The sequence below is a fragment of the Adiantum capillus-veneris genome, chromosome 7 (assembly GCF_014529385.1).
Source record: "Adiantum capillus-veneris isolate H3 chromosome 7, ASM1452938v2, whole genome shotgun sequence".
NCBI lineage: Eukaryota > Viridiplantae > Streptophyta > Polypodiopsida > Polypodiales > Pteridaceae > Adiantum > Adiantum capillus-veneris.
Genome location: NC_140937.1, coordinates 162917427 through 162938057, shown reverse-complemented (window position 1 = coordinate 162938057; position 20631 = coordinate 162917427). Strand labels below are relative to the sequence as shown.

Sequence of the window (20631 nt, the reverse complement as noted above, 5' to 3'; positions counted from 1 at the left end):
GACCTATTATTCAAGAGGGAAATGGAATAACCAATCTACCACACTTGGGTGATAGAAAGGTTATACATTTTCCTCTTTTTATTGGCACACCCCCCCCCCCCCCCCCCCCCCCCCAAAAAAAAAAACACACACACACACACCCACCCGAGAGAGAGAGAGAGAGAGAGAGAGAGAGAGAGAGAGAGAGAGAGAGAGAGAGAGAGAGAGAGAGAGAGAGAGAGAGTGCTACACAATGATTATCATTCGATAATATATTGGAAAAAAGCACCATGTTTTTTTCTCAATATGATATCAATCAATATATATATAACAATTGATAGTGTATTGATAAAAATAAAATAAAAGTATTCAAACTTGTTTAATTCAAAATCCATCTTTTTTACGTTTTATTCTTTTGTTTTGAATATTTAGTAAAATAAATGCAATGCCATTGAGAGACTCACAACTCTAATGCCTCTATGATCATAATCACATATTGATAGTTAATTCTATTAAATTTCTTATTAAACTCCTTTTGAAGATACTTAATCTTAAATAAGTTTGTGAAATAAAGATCATAATTTTTTTTTTGGACATAGAATGTGCATATAGTTTTGGGCCAATTCGTGTAATGAAAACGTGGATGTTTCCATAGCACTTCATTAGATGGTTTGTGATCTATTATTTTTTTGGAGAGCTTTTGTTTCTTTGATTGAAAAAAGATTCCATATAAGAAACACATAAGAAGAGAGTAATAAAATTTATCATACATATATGTACAGGGTGGAGACACAATTTTTGCCATGAAAACTTGGTTGAGTTCTTTAAATAATTTGCTCTATCGATGGTGGTCGTTGCAAAAGTCTCTCATATGATATAGATTGCATAATCATTTTTCATGGTGCTCACAACTTAGTCTATGACTTTGTGCTATCCATTCAATAACATTGTTTCTTGGAAATCATGTGGAATCATGCGTTCATAAGAAGAGGTTTTGAACCAAATGATCCATCACACTTGTTCGTTCTTCCTATGAGCTATACGACTTGCACATTTCATCTATTGTGGCTAACTCAAAGCACGCCCCTATAAATGCTCTCGGTATGCTACCTTAGTGAACTCTAGAGGAACAATGACTGCGTGCCACGTGAGCTCAACCAATCGCATTATGGATACATGGATGGCAGGTAACTATGGATTTGTTCTCAACCTTGCAAGATAAACAAGGTCAATCAACAAGGTAAGTACCTAGGGATCAAACCCAGATGCTAAGTAGAAAATGAGTCTCTACCTAGGAATACATGATAGAGCTACAAACTCCTTGGCTGGCCACAATAGAGGATTCCTCCTAGCAGCATGAATTTGTGTATATTTCCCACACAAGAATCAATTCCGTGCACCAAGGGTAACTCAATTGGGCCAGTCAATTGAGGGCAAGTGTGTCTAGACAAGGTGCTTTACATGATAGCCTCTCCTTGAAGAAAGGTCGCACAATAAAAAGCAAGACGTTGGAGAAGCCTCGACATACTTCAATGCTAGTAGTACACACACTCATAGACTATAAAAAATTCACACTCTGGACTTCAAAACAAAAGTAGGTACAAAGGAGATGCTCCAACAAAATAAGAGTGCTCTACAATATATCTGAGTTCGAATCCCTTATAGCATAGGTGGTGCCTTTATCTTTCCCTTAGTCTTTGGCCCAATTTGAAGCTTTTGCTTCTATATGGTGGATGGTTATGAAAATTTTCTTGAATTTGGCCATTGAAATATAGACTTTGATTGTCCATTACTTCTTGTTGGTCTTCCTCTCCTCCTCTTGTAACATATTGGTGGCATATCTTCCAAGCTTGGACATATATCTTTCTCCTTACGGATTGTGACCACCACTCCTTTGGCAACACACTCAACATGTATACAGCCTGGTCTTCATCCATAACTTGTGCTTAGCATAGCAGGGCACAAGTGGGGTTCAAGAGCTCTTAAGCCAATAAATAAGGATTGAGAGGTCCTCCCATTCCTCAAGACAACCTTGGAATGCTTCGGAAGCCTTTGCTTCAAAGCTGGATGCCCCAAACATGTTTGTTTGTGTGTGTTTTAAATGGATTCATCAAGCAGCAAACATGGTTTTCATCTAAAGCAACAGCAAGAACATTTAATGCTTGATCGCCCTTGCCTTGGAACTGAAACAAATTTGCTCTAGTTATAGCACTCTCCCTTGTGATGCTACCCAAATAATGCCCGATAGTTGAAGGAACTTCTTCATCAAACTTTGACTTGGCACGTGTAGGAGAGGTCTTACCACAATCAATATTGACCTTCTCAAACAAACCCCTCCTTTTAAGCATGTTTTCTTACCTTCTGTTGGTTCAACTAGCGGATCATTTCCTATGGCAGCTTTTGCAGCCACCTTGGGCATGGAGTTCTAGATTTCTCCCAGTTTCTCATTTGCTCCTGGTGGTCGACCTCTTTGGTGGCCCCGACTTTTGGTAAGCTATGGAGAGCATGCTCAGTATGTTATCACATTCATGGTGGTAGTTTTTCAAAAGCTATCCTAAGGCCCCTCTCACTTGCCTTACGTAGGCTTGTCAAGGTATTTTCTCTCTTTGGGCAAAGTTTTATCTACGGCTATTTTATAATGTACTTTTCCCATTGCTCGTGGCCTTCAATCAGTTGTAAGGATTTGGTATTGCCATGGGGATTCAATGAAGTCAGCTTTCACGAGAGAGGAGAAGAAGAAGAAGAAGAAGAAGAAGAAGAAGAGAGTTTTAACGTTGCAAAAAACTATCCCAAGAGACCTCAAGATCTATCCGACGAGTAGATGTGAACTCAAGACTTGTTATTCAAGAGGGAAATGGCATAACCAAACTACCATACATTGGTGATAAAAAGGTTATACCATTTTCCTCTTTTGGCTAGCACGCGCGCGCACGCACACCCCCAAGAGACATTAAAGATCTATCCCACGAGGAGAGTTGAACTCAAGGCTTGTTATTAAAGAGGGAAATGGCATAACCAATCTACCACACTTGGGTGATAGAAAGGTTATACCATTTTCCTATTTTTATTAGCGCGCACACACCCACACACATTAACCCGAGAAGAAGAGAGTTTAACCAATAAGAACCTACAAGAGACCTTCAAGATCTATCCAACGAGGAGAGTTGATTTCAAGACTTGTTATTCAAGAGGGAAATGGCATAACCAATCTACCACACTTGGGTGATAGAAAGCTAATACCATTTTCCTCTTTCTATTAGAGCGCACACACCCACACACACACACTTGAGAAGAAGAGAGTTTTAACGTCGTAGGAAACTATCTCAAGAGACATTAAAGATCTACCCGACGAGGAGAGTTGAACTCAAGACTTATTAACAAGAGGGAAATGGCATAAACAATCTACCACACTTGAGAGAGAGAGAGAGAGAGAGAGAGAGAGAGACAGAGAGAGACCTCAGTAATCATCCTAATCAGTAATTTTCAGTGGTTCCTATGTACTTAACTTGTACACAAATACACCACATTTAAAACCCTTGCACCTTGAATTTTCATCACTGCAAGAGCATTTTTTCAATTTTAGTTTTCATTAAGGAATGCGATATTCATTAAGGTAAAAGCAAACTAAATCGAAAGAAACTAATCTGGTACAATCAAGTGGTTGATTCCTGATGGCCTTGCCAGATTTTATCACTCAGGCCATCTCAGATTAGGTCAGTGCTTGTGTCACAATAATTGATGACCTCCTAAAGCACCCACAGTTGCGTAACACCTCAGTAAAATGAACAGAACAGTGTTAAAATTTTGAACACTGTACACTGATTCTTCTACCAGTAGTACAATATACCCAGAAAATCCAGGAAAAAGAAGGCATCTCATTCTAGCAAAGATTTCCACCCAAAGAGGTGTAAATTGGTAACTGCCTCCAATTCTATTGGGGTGCCTTATCAGAAAAAGTAAATGATTGTGATGCCCAGTGATGTTGCATTCGTGACTGGATCCATGGATTGCCTTCAATTCTATTGGGGTGCCTTATCTGAAGAAGTAAATGATTGTGATGCCCAGTGATGTGCATTCGTGACTGGATCCATGGATTGCCTCCAATTCTATTGGGGTGCCTTATCTGAAGAAGTAAATGATTGTGATGCCCAGTGATGTTGCATTCGTGACTGGATCCATGGAGCTATCGGAGATCTCTGAGGAGGTTGTTGCTGTGGGGACCTTGCTTCGCGAAGTTCATTCGGCCAGTCCACAAACCTGGACAGGCGATACATGTTCGCGCATTGCATATCTGAAGATTGATCGTAGTGGCTTACTGAAATAAACTTGACAAAAGCAAATCTGAAGATTGATTGTAGTGGCTTACTACGATAAACTTGACAAAAGCAAATATAAAAATGTAATGGGCTTTTGTCGGCGTTGATAAGAAGCAAGTTGACCAAAGTTTATGTGAACATAGATCACCTACAATTTTTTTCCGCCAACAATCTTCAGATTAAGTTTGATATATCAAAGTTTACGTGAACAAAGATTTACCTTTAAGTCTTTCAACCAGCAGTCTTCAACCAAAAAGACATGTACAAGGTCTTTTTTCTCATAGCCACATGGAACGGGGAATGGGGAAAGGGAAAAAATAGGAACAGGGAACAGGGGGGTAGGAACGGAGTAAAAACTGAAGGGTGTGGGAATATCATAGTTGCTAGCAAGTAGAGTGCCTATTGACTATCATTTTACAACTATCTAAACAAGGAACAGCACACTCCTTGCAATAAACATGTGTCTATGTGCGTGTGTATCTTGAGAGAGCAAGAGAGAGTATAGCGATGGTGAAAATGTGTGAATGTGTCTGTGGGAGAGAACGAGAAAGAGTCTAGAGCTGCCTCACTAAATCCAAGTCAACAAACAAGTTTCCTGTTTTTGCTCTCACAAGGGAGGGCGTCCGGACGTGTTCCCTTGTGATAGCAGAAACGGGTAATGTTCCCTAAAAAAAGAAAGGGAGGTAATGTGTTCCCCATTCATGAATGGCCGTTCCTACATTCTGCGCGGCTGTTCCCTGCGTTTCCAGTGGCTATGTGTTTTATACTTTTTTGGGCTATAGAGATGCTTCGGCAACATCTAAGAAGCCTCTAAAGTACGAAAAGCGGCATCTTTTCTAAAGGGGAGCGCTCTCACGTGGTGGTCTACTCTTCTGCTTTATAGTCAAGCACCGATGAAGTGGGTGAAATTCAATAACGAGGCAACAATACGAGGCCGGTGAGATTATTGCTTGGAACCATTTAAGGACACGGGAAGACGATAGTTTGGCCACCTACAGTCAACGATTTTGGGATACCTTTTCGCCAATTGCTTCTTTCAAAAGGTCTTTTTTCTGGAGCAAATGGGGTGGTATTGTTGTTGATTACCCAAAGAGATCCGACGTTACTGTTTAAATCCAGCAGCATTCAGCAACTTATGGAGCATGCAATGGACAATTTGTCCATGCACTCAGACTCCTTGACTTAAGTGAAGGCCAAACCAATGCCCAAGTCATCAGAGAAAGACTCTTCCAAGAAGAAGGCAAGAAGCAGAAATCCATAGGGCCTAAATTGACATTAGAGTAGCGTGTAGAATACTACAAGGGCAAGTACTATGGCTGTGGAGAAGTTGGGATTATTTTTTTCCCCCGACACCAGAGGGCCCACAGGGGGGGAGGTTCTTATCGCTTCCAAATATTAGCTATGAAACATGGTAGCAAGGCCGCGTAGGGCAAGAAACACGCGTAGGTATCACCATGGCCACCTACTTGATGCACCACGTGTAGGAGAGAACTCGTAGCAACCAGCTAGGAATATTTAAGCCAAGAGTTCAAAGAAAGAAGCGGAAGAGATGCTGGAGGATAAACCACAAAGTTCTAAAGTGGCAGAGAAGTGAGCAAAAAGAAGAAAGAAGAACGGAGGTTACCATAATATTACCCCCCCCCCCCCCCCCCCCCCTCTTTCTTTCTCCTCCAAGAGAAGAGTAATTGCCATCGATTCTACCTGCGAAACAAACAAAGGACAGCCAATAGCACAGTAGAGACCGACTCTAAGCACATGTCCCAGACTATACCAATCTTCACTAGAATCTGGAAGGGCACATAATATTGCATATGAATCTTTGGGAAAAGCCTTTCCTCACCCTTCCTCTTCTGTAGGCATGCTTTCTCGAAATGAAGAAGCACCCAATCATTCTCCTTCACCTTCAAGTCGCGCCGATGCTTGTCTATTGCCTTCTTATACCGTGCTTGAGACTTCTCCAAAGCCACCTTCACCTTAGCAAGAGTAGTCTCCACATCTTGTGTACCGATCTGCTTCAAAAAATTGTCCTTGGTACACAGAAAAGGTCGAACCTTTATGACACCCTCGACGATCTCAAATGGTGCCTTCCTCGTAAATGTGTAAACAATGTTGTTGTAAGCAAACTCCGCCAATGGCAAATACTTCTCCCATCGAGTCTTCCTATCAAAAATATAGGTCGAACCTTTATGACACCCTCGACGATCTCAAATGGTGCCTTCCTCGTAGATGTGTAAACAATGTTGTTGTAAGCAAACTCTGCCAATGGCAAATACTTCTCCCACCGAGTCTTCCTATACAAATCCAAAACCGCTAAGGTGGCTATTTCCAACTTGTCCATCGGTCTATGGATTAAACGACGAAAGCCGCGTGTCTATATTCTCCCACACTGCTCTCTACAACAAGCTGGTGAACTTGGGTCTCTCTATCGAACACAATAAATTTAGGCATGCCATGTAGTCTAAACATATGTGAGACAAACAATCTAATCAAGCGATTGACATTCAGTGTCTTCTTTATTGGTACAAAGTCAGCATGCTTACTAAATGTGTCGATCAAATACCATCATGCCGACTCTGAGCCCTCCGAAGATCAAAGGTAAAATCCATTGCGATACTTTCTCAAGGTCAATCCAATATAGGAAAAGGCTGTAGGAGTCCTGCCACTCCGTGCATGTCAAATTTTCCATTCATACACACTAAATAGGTACGCACAAACTGGTCGAAGCCAATAAAAATACTTTTCAACACCCTTTGAGATCTCCTCGATCCCCCTGTGCCCAACAAAAGGAGGACTGTGGCACTCCGTCAACACCTTTTGACTCAGTCCATGTGTCACACACAACATGAATTTTTCACATCAAGTAATTGTCCTCGAGAGTATCCTGCAATTGTCTCCCCATTCTATATCCCGTCAAAGACATTGACAAAATATGTATCTGTAGCATACTGCTTGAGCATCTCCTCAAAGTTCTGATGATGCATCGTCGATATAGTGGAAATCTGTGGCTTGCAAGACAACACATCAACCACTAAATTCTTCTTTCTCATGAGATAAACAACTGGGAACTGGAACTGTGACAATGTGTTCGCCCATCTCATTTGCTTGTCTGGAAGCTGTTTCTGGGACAAGAAATACTTCAGACTCTGATAATCCGTAAACACTGCAAATCTATTCCAAGCAAGTAATGACTCCATTGAGTCAGAACATGAATGACTGATAATAACTCTTTCTCATAGATCTGTGGAACCCTCTCAAATCTAGAACCCTTATAAGTCATGTATGCGAAGGCAAAGCAATCTCCGCAAGAATTTGGATGAACAACTGGTAGTACGAGCACAAACCCAAAAAGCTCCGAGCACCATGTACAATCTTTGGTTCTAGCCAATCCCAAATACTAGTAACTTTCGCTTGGTCTATCTTTACATCTTCCATTGAGACCACGTGCCCCAAAAAGTCTCTCTGAACACTCTCTTCTTCTTTCCATTAATCACCAACGTGTGCTTCCACACCGCCTCAAAAACCTCTAAGGTGAGGGGGCCAATGCTGTGGCAGTAAACTTGAGATAGAGCGTTTTTTCCCTCATAAGGTTTTTGTCACAAGACGGGCACCGTGCCAATAGAAAAGAACAGACTGAACAGACTTTTAGCACTTCAATAACAACTGAATTGAGGGAGAGAGACGACACGTGACACAGAGTGCCAGAATTCCACCCCAGAGAGTATTGGCCCCAAACCTTGGCGCCCCTTTCGATATTTCTTTATATTGTATCAACACAGTACAAGCCGGTACTCCAAACTCTGAACCTTCTCCAGGAAGCATGCCAGAGAACGAGCCCTTAGCACATATTTTAAGGCCAAGGAAGGCCCTTGGCCTATGAAAAGCAGTTACAGTGAAAAATCTTCAAAACTCGAAAGCTTCTGGTCTAAACGCAATGCAAAAAAGCTGCCAGCGCATTTTGCAAAATTCTGTACAACTGCCACGTCAGTAGTCAACGCGAAACGTGGAGCATCCGTACAACTGTCACATCATTAGTTTTGCGCGTGTTTGTGTGTGAATCCTGCTTTATTTTACTTCCTTTATGTCATTGGGGCCCCATCGGACGAGGTCTCCATAAGTTGGTAGGACTTCTTCTTCTGTTACTTGTTCTTCTTAGGGTTTAGGCCCCTCGGCCAGGGATCTGTAAGTTGGATCCATTCTTCAGGGCTTTGACACGTCGGCAGTTTGTGACATCTCCCCTTCTTGAAAGAAAGTAGTCGTCTACAATTACAACATATCAATTACAGCAAAACAACTCAAGTTAGCTCAAAATTTTCCGAGGGGCAATCATTTTGCTTTTTTTTTTTTTTTAAGGAGTTGGCTTCTCCTTTTGGCGCTTTTGATCAAGGGGTTGGCTTCTCCTTTCGGCTCTTTTGATCAAGGAGTTGGCTTCTCCTTTCGTCCAGTTCTTCCACGGGTGTCTTGATGCACTAAAATTACATACCCAAGCAATCTCATCCAATTAGGAATATTCAGTGGTTGGCACATCACAATGCAACACAAATGCTCACATATGCATGTTACAAGACACAACAAACAGCGCCGCTGAGCACTCTCCCGAGACAAACAATCTGCGGTATGAAGCTACTCAACGACTACCTCGTCACTCCCCCTGCAAATAACCGAAAAAGGTCCGGCCCATGAGCTCAGAGGACTCTACAACCAAACGCTCCCCAGACCACAGTCTGCGTCGCTTGGAGGTTCAAGCATACAACCAAACGCTCCCAGGCATCGGCCTGCGTCGTTCGGAGGTTTTCTAGCATACAACGGAACGCTCTCCAGACATCGGTTGCGTCATTCCGAGGTTTTCAAACATACAACGAAACACTCCCCAAGCATCGGCCTGCGTTGTTCCGAGGTTCAAACAATACCAAAACACTATTTCTCACTTCTCTACCCGGGAGTAAAATCACCAATCATTGAAACGAGTATGTAAAACCATAGTCAAATAATTCAAGTCGGCACCATACAGGTTTAAAATAGATAGCATCCATTTCAAACAAATTTCAAACAATACTTTCTCAAACAATGTTCAAAAGTATCTAACTAGAAAACAACTAGAGAGGTCATTTAGGGCTTTGTTTGGACAACCGAACTTTGAGGACAACTGGCTTGCCCTTATGCATCACAGTAATGGTTCGCTTCCGGACGTGGAGAGTTGCATCATTCTTGTCGTGCCAGGGCATGCCCAAAAGAACGTTGCAATTGCCCAACTTCATAATGTGGAAATCGGCTTTTCCATGATAATCTTGTATAGTCACTCGAAGTGCACCAATGAGCGGTACCAATTTCTGAGTTTGCCCCGTGGCTAGCTCAGCTTTAATTTCTCCACCCTTTGCATCATAATCAAAGTGCATCTGCTTCAAGAATTCTGAATGGATGAAGTTCTCCATAGCTCCGGGGTCAAAGAAAATAAGGGCTTTCAAGCCGTTGACTTATCCATCAACGGCTATGCATAAATCATTAAAACTCTCGAGGTGTATACCATAAATATCGGACACTAGTTCAATAGCAGGTCAAGCTCTCTTGGCCGGAGGTGGCCCCGGGGATCTGTCTGACGTGGGAGCAGAAGGTTACACTGAGCCCGTTGCCCCCCTCTCGTTCCCTGCCCGCTGCCCCCGTAATTCCAATCCCCCATATCCTCACGCCCCCTCTCCCCCCACCCTTTGCGCATTTTCGGACCCCCCTCCCTGCCGCCGCGAAGGCCTCGCTTGAATAGCCTTGCAGTGGATTCACATTTGGACTCTACTCGCCGAGTTCTCAAGCGTTAGCCTTCTCGCCCTCCCTTTTCCTACAGAGCAGCAGACACAAATGGAGGCTCATGCTCCGCCCCAAAGGGACTCCTCCGAAGCCCCCTCGCCCGACCCCGCTGAGCCCACCATTCGACTTGCTCTTTCACCGACAGAGCAAGCGAGCCTAGGCGCAGAGGTAGAGCGCTTGCAGGCGACTTCTGTCATCTGCAAGATTCTCGGCACCCGACCCAGCAGAGGAGAGCTGCGTGACCCTCTCCAGGCCCGCCTTCTCGGAGAGGTGGCCAAGATCGTGGACGTACAAATTCAAACAATACCAAAACAGTATTTCTCACTTCTCTACCCGGGAGTAAAATCACCAATCATTCAAACCAGTATGTAAAACCATAGTCAAATAATTCAAATCGGCACCATACAGGTTTAAAACAGATACCATCTATTTCAAACAATACTTTCTCAAACAATGTTCAAAAGTATCTAACTAGAAAACAGCTAGAGAGGTCATTTAGGGCTTTGTTTGGACAACCGAACTTTGAGGACAACTGGCTTGCCCTTATGCATCACAGTAATGGTTCGGTTCCGGACGTGGAGAGTTGCATCATTCTTGTCGTGCCAGGGCATGCCCAAAAGAACGTTGCAATTGCCCAACTTCATAATGTGGAAATCGGCTTTTCCATGATAATCTTGTATAGTCACTCGAAGTGCACCAATGAGCCGTACCACTTTCTGAGTTTGCCCCGTGGCTAGCTCAGCTTTAATTTCTCCACCCTCTGCATCATAATCAAAGTGCATCTGCTTCAAGAATTCTGAATGGATGAAGTTCTCCATTGCTCCAGGGTCAAAGAAAATAAGGGCTTTCAAGGCGTTGACTTTTCCATCAACGGCTCTGAATAAATCATTAAAACTCTCGAGGTGTATACCATAAATATCGGACACTAGTTCAATAGCAGGTCAAGCCCTCTTGGCCGGAGGTGGCCCCGGGGATCTGTCTGACGTGGGAGCAAAAGGTTACACTGAGCCCGTTGCCCCCCTCTCGTTCCCTGCCCACTGCCCCCGCAATTCCAGTCCCCCATATCCTCACGCCCCCTCCCCCCCCCACCCTTTGCGCATTTTTGGCCCCCCCTCCCCGCCGCCCCGAAGGCCTCGCTTGAATAGCCTTGCGGTGGATTCACATTTGGACTCTACTCGCCGAGTTCTCAAGCGTTAGCCTTCTCGCCCTCCCTTTTCCTACAGAGCAGAAGACACAAATGGAGGCTCATGCTCCGCCCCAAAGGGACTCCTTCGAAGCCCCCTCGCCCGACCCCGCTGAGCCCACCATTCGACTTGCTCTTTCACTGACAGAGCAAGCGAGCCTAGGCGCAGAGGTAGAGCCCTTGCAGGCGACTTCTGTCATCTGCAAGATTCTCGGCACCCAACCCAGCAGAGGAGAGCTGCGTGACCTTCTCCAGGCCCGCCTTCTCGCAGAGGTGGGCAAGATCTTGGACGTACGGATACTCGGACGAGGTTACTATGAGATCGAGTTTGAGACCTCCGAGATGGCGTCCAAGGTCATCGCCATAAATCCTTTGACCATCCGAGTAGCTTGAGCTACTTTCGACAGTGGAGACATGGTTTTGACCCTGCTTCTAATGTTCTGGTAGAGGAGGCAGACATCCCCATCTCCGTCTGCTTTCCGGGTTTGCGGAGGGAGTACTTACCACTTTTGTCTAGGATCGGCTCAGCCATTGGGACTGTCCTCGAGAGACCTCGCACAGCAGCCTGAGTAGCTGCCAAGGCGGCTGGCATTCCCTCAATTCGCATTTTGGTCAGAGACACTCACACGTTCCCGAAGGTTATCCTTCTGCCTCGGGTGAGTGGGGGTTCGTTTAGACAGAGTGTGGAGTATTCGGGCCTCCCGAACCAATGCTTCATTTGTCGACAGATGGGCCATCTAGCGAAGGCCTGTCCACGGAGGAGGCCTCGACCTACACCACAAACTCAGCCCCAGCCGGCAAGGGCTCGCGAGCAGACACAAACAGAGGCACAACGCACACATGCAGAGCCACCCTCTGAGCCTGGGGCTGCAACAGAGGAGGGATAGCAGCAGGCCCGTGGTCAACGACGACAGGGGCCACAACGACAACCTGGCACTCAGAGTGGTCCTCAGGCGCCTACTCAACGGCAGTGGGTTCCCACGGGGAACCGGTTTGGTCCTCTTGAGCAGGATGAGGTCCCTGCTCCAGCCCCCACCCCAGCTTCACCTTCGACAGCCCCTCCCATCCCCAGAGTTCCCCCCTCCTCATCATCCTCCCCCCGCCTCTTGCTCCCGCCGCCTCTTCCCCCCGCCCCTCTACCTCTGCCGCTCCCCCCCGACCCCTTCTCCACCGCTCCCCCTTGCTCCTTCTCCCCCCCCCCCCCTCCCGCTCAAGTTCCACAGTCGACCCAGGGGGTAGGGCCTTCTCCGAAAGCTAGGAGATCTCTTGGCAGCGCCTTTGCAACGAGTCGCTTGGCAAGAGAGGGACAGCCTTTCTTGCGGCCCCCTCTACAGATAAAGACGTCTCCCCTTGCAGCTATGCCTCGTGGTCTCACAAGCATTGACATCCGCTGCCAATGGGACTTCTTCGACTACGACTTTACCCGTTTTCTCGGCAACCCCTCAGTAGACCATGAGGCAGCCTGCTTGAAGGTCCATGTTCTGTTCCTTCCAGCTAGGGGGACAGAGGCCTTGGACTCGGCAGTTGGCTTCTCCTTTCCCCTTTGCGGCAGGGACCAGACTGAGTGGCCTCTCGACTCAGTGTTGGGATGGTTGCACACACAGGTCCTAGAGTTCTCTCACCACATGGGAGAACTAGGAGTTACAAACATGCTTCAGACTTTGTGGCCATTGGCCAAGTTTGCGGCGACACCTCCAGATACAACAGTATGTAGACACATTGTGGTTTACTTCTTTGCCGATACACAGTGCTTGCCATGCTATGTATACATTCATGAGGACTCCTGGACAGAGGAGGTTTCTTTACGTACGGCTCGCACTGCTTGGGCTTGGGCCCGGCACTCGTTGCAGTCACGCCTATCTAGAGGACGTTCGGATGCGGATTACTCCCCATCCAAGTAAGTCTCGAAGATAGCCCGTCTAGCTGCTGTGGCAACATCTGTTCTCTCTCGCTCCCCATGAGGATCGTCTCATGGAACGTGCAAGGACTAGGCGGGCCCCAGTTTCAGCGTCAGCGGTGCTGACTGCGTCAGGAGCTTCAGCGCTGCCTTGTGGGAGGAGAGATTGATCTCCTTATGCTTCAGGAGCACCATTTGTGTGAGAGCCGCATTAGACGTTGTGGTAAGCTCTTGCATGGACGATATGATACTTTTTGGTCAGCTGCTTTTGGACCTGGACGCATCCAGGGTGGGGTATGTATGACTATTGCGGACTCTTTGCAGCAAGCCATTGTGGACAGAGGGATTATTGTGGCAGGCAAGGCTCAGTGGATTACTATGCAGGTTCAGGGTTGCCTAGTGGGCTTCCAGAACATCTATGCGCCCAATGTGGCGAGTGCTTGAGCAGAGTTTTGGTCACAGATAGTTGAGTCTCTATTGCAGGCAGAACACTAGTGCATAGGAGGGGACTTCAACATGTTGGAGGACCCTTCTGACAGGATTGGTGGTAGCCATGCTACTGTGCATGGAGTTGAGTTGGCAGCTTGGGAGAGGTTTTGTATGACTCTGAGGGTCTCGGATGTTTGGTAGCACTCTAGTTTTGTGAGGCCCCCAGACAGCCTTGCCTTCTCTCATTTGGACCGCAGAGTGGGAGGAGTGAATCTATCGCTGACAAATCGCTTCTACACTAGTGACCATTTCAATGACTTGGGATGGACAGTTGGCATTCTCGCAGGGACTTCCTTCTCGGACCATGCACCAGTGATCCTCACAATGGTAGACAGGCAGAGAAGTGGGAGCACGATGCTTTGCATCCCAAAGAGGGTCTTGTTGGACTCTGCACTCAGAGAGCGAGTAGAGGCTCTCTGGACGGCGAGCTTGGACAAGCAGGATTCTCCTGCTGACAGAGTGGCCTCAGGATTAGGTCAGATTAGCCGTTTCTTTCTCTAGGAGTCTTTGGCTCGTCGGGCTACAGTGAGAGAGGAGGAGCAGCGTCTCAGACGGGGCATTGCTTCGTTACAATGGATGCAGGAGCAGCATCCAGACAGTCCTTGGTTGGAGGAGCAGCTACAGTAGGCTCGACAGGAACTTGTTAGCAAAGAGGAGAGGCGAAATGAGTTTGCTTTCCCCCGAGAGGCATCTTAGTGGGCCCAGGTGGGCGACAGAGTGACTGGTGCTTTCTTTGAGGCAGTGGGACCTCGGCATTCGGCATTCGCATGCCAAGGTCAGTCAGTTGCGGAGGCCCGACGGGTTAGTTGCTTCTGAGCCCGAGGATATGCATGCAGTTGCTACTGACTTTTATCGTGAGTTACTGTCTGCAGAGCCCCAATCAGAGCCTCAGGATGCATGCAGGGAGCAGGTTTGGGCACAGATGCCTTGTCTTGTGATTGACTGAGGAGATGCGTCAAAGGCTTGAGCTGCCACTTCAGCTGGAGGAGCTGCACACGGCTCTTAGGGCCCTCCCCCGTGGTAGCTGTCCAGGTGAGGATGGGTTGACTCCCAGTTTTTTCTTGGAGTACTAGGACCTGCTTGGCCCAGATCTCTGTAGTGCTTTTCAGGACATTTTGCACACAGGAGTGATGCCTGACAGCATGAGTGAGGGCATGATCTACCTCATTCCCAAGGAGGGTGGCTCCTTGGATGAGTTTCGACAGTGGCACCCCATCACCATCCTCAACTCAGCCTACAAAATTTTGGCCAAGGCTCTGAGTTTGAGGATTCAGCCACTTCTAGAGAGCCTTATACATGGGACTCAGACAGGTTTTGTCAAGGAACGCAGTATCCTTGACAACATCTTTACTTTTTGAGAGGCTTCTACCCTAGCACGGCTCCGTGGTGAGGACCTAGTGATTCTTCTTCTCGATTTTGAGAAGGCATGCGACAGAGTTGACTGGGACTTTCTAGAGGGCACTCTACGCAGGATGGGCTTCTCAGATGCTTGGATCAGAGGGGTGTCAGCTTTGTACAGACAGGCTCACAGTCAGGTACTTTTGGCAGGAGGTAGAGGTGATCGCTTTATGCTCACACGTTCAGTCAGACAGGGCTGTCCTCTTGCCCCCTTTCTCTCTCCGTTCTGTGCGGAGGCGATGAGCAGGTTTTTGGTGTCGCAGCAGGTTGCTCTACGGAGCTTAGCACTCCCTATTCGGGGAGATGAGCTGCTGGACGCTGAGTTTGCCGACAACGCAGCCTTGTACTTAGATGGCGAGGAGGCCAACCTTCACAGGTGTGAGCAGGTTCTGGAGACCTTCTGTTGTGCATTGGGCGCACTGATCAACTGGAGAAAGACAGTGGCTTTCTCGGTTGGTGTTTTCATGTGCCCGATTGGATGCCAGGAGAGGGTTTTAGGTGGATCCCCCCAGGGACTGCAGTTCGGTACTTGGGCTGTAACATTGGTTTGGACTTGTCTCCCGAGCAGCAGATTGCTCCCCTCCTCCTGTCTATCAGGAGGAAGTTGTTACATTGGAGCTCAGCACACCTTTCTTTGGCTAGCAGAGTAGTAGTGGCCAACCAGGTGTTGTTGGCGACTATGTGGTACATCACTTCTTGCTGGATCTTCTTGAGTTCTTGTATCAGCCAGGTAGAGAGGCTGATCAGGAACTTCCTTTGGTCAGGACGTGACACTCAAGAAGCCCGAGCCAAAGTGGCTTGGCAGGTCATCACTCTTCCTTGTTCACAGGGAGGGCTTGGGATCATTGACCGAGCAGAGCCCTTCTTGGGAAGTTCATCGTCAAAGGACTCCTGCCAGGAGAGGAGCCCTGGAAGGAGTTCTTGCTACAGCGGCTTCGTGCAAGGGTGCCTCAGGCAGGAGGCCCCTGGCAACCTTCGACCAGATGGATCTTCACAGAGATGCGCAGAGTTGGTTTGAGCAGGAGACTGGAGGACCGCTTCGCTGTGAGTTTGCATCGATCTTGGGAGCTCTTGCGGCGAGGCTTGGAGCAGAGACACCCTACTTGCACGGAGGAGCACCTACGGCAGCCCCTTGTCTGGAACCCCATGGTTAGCACTCAGAGAGGACACTTGGTTGGTAGTCGGCCTCATGTTTCCTGGGGTCCCATGGCAACGGGTCCCACGCGCTCTCTAGGTGACTGGTTAGAGTTCACAGGCTTGTCGGAGGAGGTGCAGGGTCTCCAACTACAGGGCATGAGAGGGGTGCAGAGCATGTGCGAGGACATCTCAGAGGCAGTTCCAGCTCAGTGGCTCATGCCTCTCAAGCCAGTAGCACCCAAGTGGATGGGAGCCTTCACACGACTGGAGGTTCTCATCTCAGTCAGGGCCTGCTCAAAGACTGTTCCAGCCCTTTTCTTCGAGCTTCAGGGTGGGGGACGCCTACAGCGAGTTGCAGTAGAGGCCCCGCAGGTGTGGCAGAGTGTTGTTTTCAGAGGATCCGAGTAGTGGGCATCTGTGGAAGGACTTGTGTGATCGATCCTGACCCAGCAGCCCTTGAGACTGGATACTGGAGGCTGTGGGCTTGGAAGTGCTGTCCACTGGCACGAGTACAGTGGGATCCTGGTGAGTGGCTCTGGAGGGACCCTTTCTCTTCTGCAGACCACCCAGGTGTCCCGTTCTTTCAGTACACTGTTCGACTGGGACGTCATATACTTGCAGCACAGAGAGAGGCCCGCCCCACTGCAGCACCTCATTGGGAGGAGGAGGGTCTCACAGCTGAGTTCTTGGCAGCCTTCTGGGAGAGGTTGTGGGACTCCAGATAATCGAGGCGAGTCACCTTGTTTCAGTGGTTGGTCGCACACAGAGCTACAGCAGTTGGGAGCTGGCTAGTGCATAGTGGTCTCTCGGCCGCATGTGCAGCTTGTGACCATCTTGTGGAGAGTCAGCATCACTGTCTTTGGGATTGTCCCTCGAGCCAACAGGTGTGGCTACGAGTTCTTCGGCTGATGCATGCCCTCTCCACGGCTCGACAATACACTTCGGGAGCAACGGCTTGGTCCACCTCATGGACCCGGCCGGCACTTCAGTTTGAGCTATCTTCCACCAGCAAGATGATAGTGAGGCAAGAGGGGCGACCTACACTCCAGCCTGCTACAGAGCTTACTCCACAGAGTAGTGCAGTGAGAGAGAGGAGTGTTGGGAGCTCATCAGTGGCCTAACACTCTGGTTCATCTAGCGGGCCCGTTGCTTCCGCATCTTTGAGGGGCGCCCTGTGCCACCAGCAGACTATTCGCGATTTTTGGCTAGAGCTGATCCACACTCTGAGGACAGCTCGAGGGACTACATGGCAGCCCCGACCGCATGCGAGAGCGCAAAGAGGCTTTCCTTCGACTCTGGCGTCCTAGGCCTTTCTACACCATGGTCCAGGGTGTACTCCGATGGCACTACCGACCACCTGTGTGGCTTTTCCCTCCCCCCATTTCTTGATTTAGCCCCATTGTACATATGCTGGTTTTTTCATTGGGAGAGTCTCCCACCATGGTTGTTGTAGCCCTCTCTTGAAAAGGTGGTTGTAGCCCTATGGGCAGTTTCAGTAACTAATAGAAAAATCTTTTTCTCGGAAAAAAAAAAATTTGATCGTTGTTGCTGCTTGCTGTTGCTTGCCGCACCTTCTCGCGCCTTCGTTTCCTAACCCCCCTTCCCTCGCGTAACCCCCTCCCACCTTGCCCACCCCCCCGCGCGCTTTGCCTCACGCTGCCTAGCTTCCCCTCACATTGCTAGCTCTCCGCTGCCCCCCCACGCTACCTAGCCCCGCCCGCTGCCTCCTTCCCAGCCAGCCTCTCGCCACTCGCTGCCATCCCCCGCCCGCTTTCCTCACCCACTGCCGTCTCCAGCCCCCCCCCCCCCCCCGGCACCAACTCACTTCGCTCTCGACCTTTCTCTCCCCAAAGTTTTCTTTCGATTGGCTCTGGCAGTGCTGATTTTCTGGACAGTGCTTGTCGGGCTTTGTTGTAGAGAAATTACTCTATCCGCTTCTTCTCCGCCATGGCAGTAGACACAGATGGAGGCTCAAGCTCCACCACACAGGGACTCTGATGAAGTCCCCTCGTCTGACCCCGTTGAGCCCACATTCGCCTTGCTCTCTCCCCGGCAGAGCAAGCGAGCCTAGCCGCAGAGGTGGATCGTTTGTAGGCGAGTTTCGTCATCTGCAAGATTCTCGGCACCAAACCCAGCAGAGGAGAGCTGCGTGACCTTCTCCAAGCCCGCCTTCTTGCAGAGGTGGACAAGATCTTGGACGTTCAGTTCCTCGGACGAGGCTACTATCAGATCAAGTTTGAGACCTTCGAGATGGCGTCCAAGGTAATCGCCATGAGCCCCTTGACCATCATAGCAGTTCGAGCCCACTTTCGACAGTGGAGACATGGCTTTGACCCTGCTTCAGATGTTATGGTAGAGGAGGCAGACCTTCCCATCTTTGTCTGCTTTCCTGGTTTGAGGGAGTACCTACCACTTTTGTCCCGGATAGGCTCAGCGATTGAGACTGTCCTAGAGACACCTCGCACGGCAGCCTTAGTAGCTGCCAAGGCGGCCGGCATTCCCTCGGTACGTGTTCTGGTTAGGGACACCCACACTCTCCCGAAGGTTATCTTACTGCCTCGGGTGAGTGGGGGTTGATTCCGCCAGAGCGTGGAATATTCCGGCCTCCCGAATCAGTGTTTCATTTGTCAACAGATGGGCCATCTCGCGAAAGCCTGTCCACGGAGGAGACCCCAAACTGCACCACAGGCCCAACCCCAACCCTCAAAGGCTCGCCAGCAGCAGCAGGCAGATCCACAGAGTACACAGGCAAAGCCACCCTCCGCTCGAGCCTGGGGCTCAAGCAGAGGAGGGCTGGCAGCAGGTTGGTGGCCGACGTCAGCAGGGACCACCGCGCCAGCCTGGCACTCAGAGTGGTCCTCAAGCTCTTGTCCAGCAGCAATGGGTTCCCACGGGGAACCGTTTCGACCCTCTTCAGCGGGGCGAGGTCCCTGCTCCAGCCTCCAACTCAGCTTCACCCTCGATAGTCCCCCCCCACCCCCCGAGTTCCCTCCTGTTCCCGCTCCCTCCACTCCCCCTTCTCCCTCTGCCTTTTCACCTCGCCTTCCCTCCTCTGCCGATCCCCCTTGCCCCCCTTCGCCCTCTTCTCCCCCTGCTCCCTCACCTCCTCCCGCTCCAGTCCTTCGGCCGTCCCAGGGGGCAAGGCCTTCTTCAGCTGCTAGGAGATCTCTTGGTAGCGCCTTTGCCACGAGTCGTTTCGCGAGAGGACAACCTTTATTGCGACCTCCTCTTCTGGTGCAAACGTCTCCCTTTGCAGCAGTTCCTCGTGGTCTGACGAGTTTCGACATTCGTTGCTATTGGGATTTCTTTGCCTACGACTTTACACATTTTCTCGACGACCCCTTACCAGACCTTGAGGCAGCCTACTTCAGATCTCATCCATGTACTGTTCCTTGCAGCTAGGGGGATAGAGGCCTTGGACTCATCGGTTGGCTTCTCGGGACCAGGCTGAGTGGACTTTAGACTCAGTGATGGAGTCGCTGCAGACACGGGCCCTAGAGGAGTTCTCTCATCACATGGGAGACCTAGGAGTTACAAACTTGCTTCAGGCTCTTTGGCCATTGGCCAAGTTTGTTGTGACGCCTCCAGATGCAGCAAGATGTAGACACATTGTGGTTCACCTTTTTGCTGACACGCAGTGCCCGCCATGCTATGTACACATACATGAGGACTCCTACACAGAGGAGGTTGCTTCACGCACGGCTCGGTCTACTTGGGCTTGGGTTGGACACTTTTTGCAGTCACGCCTATCTAGAGGACGCTTGGATGCTGATTAGACCCCATCCAAGCCTGCCTCGAAGATAGCACGATTAGCTGCTACGAGAGCATCAATTCTCTCTCGCTCTCCATGAAGATTGTCTCATGGAATGTACAAGGACTAGGTGGGCCCCAGTTTCAGCGTCAGAGGGGCCGACTGTGTCAGGAGCTTCAACGATGCCTCGTGGGAGGAGAGATTGACCTACTTATGCTACAAGAGCATCATCTGTGTGAGAGCCGCATTAGAAGTTGTGGTCAGCTTTACGTGGATGGTATTAGACTTTTTGGTCAGCTGCTTTTGGACCGGGTGTAGCAAGCTACAGTGTCACTTTCACAGGACACACAGTTAGTACAGTTGGTCTAGGCTGGTTCACACTGGACGGACTCTCTGGGCTGGGCAGTGACACGTGGCAGCAGAGATACGGACTGGTCTAGTGGACATCATGGCCAGGTCACCACATGGCTGACATTTATGAGCCGTGGGTGGCTCTTTATGGTGGTACATGTGAGTAGTAGCTGTTGGGTCAAGATTATCATCTTCTTCACATCTGCTCCAGCGTCAGGGTCTAGAGCATAGAGTCTATACACACAGCACGTCTTCACCTTCCCTGCACATCTGAGCCTCGACACCCCATTGTACCTGAGAGTCCTGGGCTGGAGCTGAGTGTGCTGCCACGCCA

The 20631-nt window shown here is 48.9% G+C and overlaps 1 protein-coding gene across 3 annotated transcripts in view; it reads right to left on the bottom strand.

The window, feature by feature from the left end:
• Nucleotides 1-3587: 3587 nt before the first annotated feature.
• Nucleotides 3588-20631, bottom strand: part of LOC147454969 (uncharacterized) — a 115195-nt gene continuing 98151 nt past the window's right edge. Inside the window, exon 6 of one of the 3 annotated variants that reach the window (XM_086516810.1) lies at nt 3588-4294. In XM_086516810.1, coding sequence (XP_086372936.1) covers nt 4216-4294 — 79 coding nt within the window. In that variant the 3' untranslated portion in view covers nt 3588-4215. The remainder of the gene's footprint in view (nt 4295-20631) is intronic. The other 2 variants (XM_086516811.1, XM_086516809.1) reach the window with 2 other exon arrangements.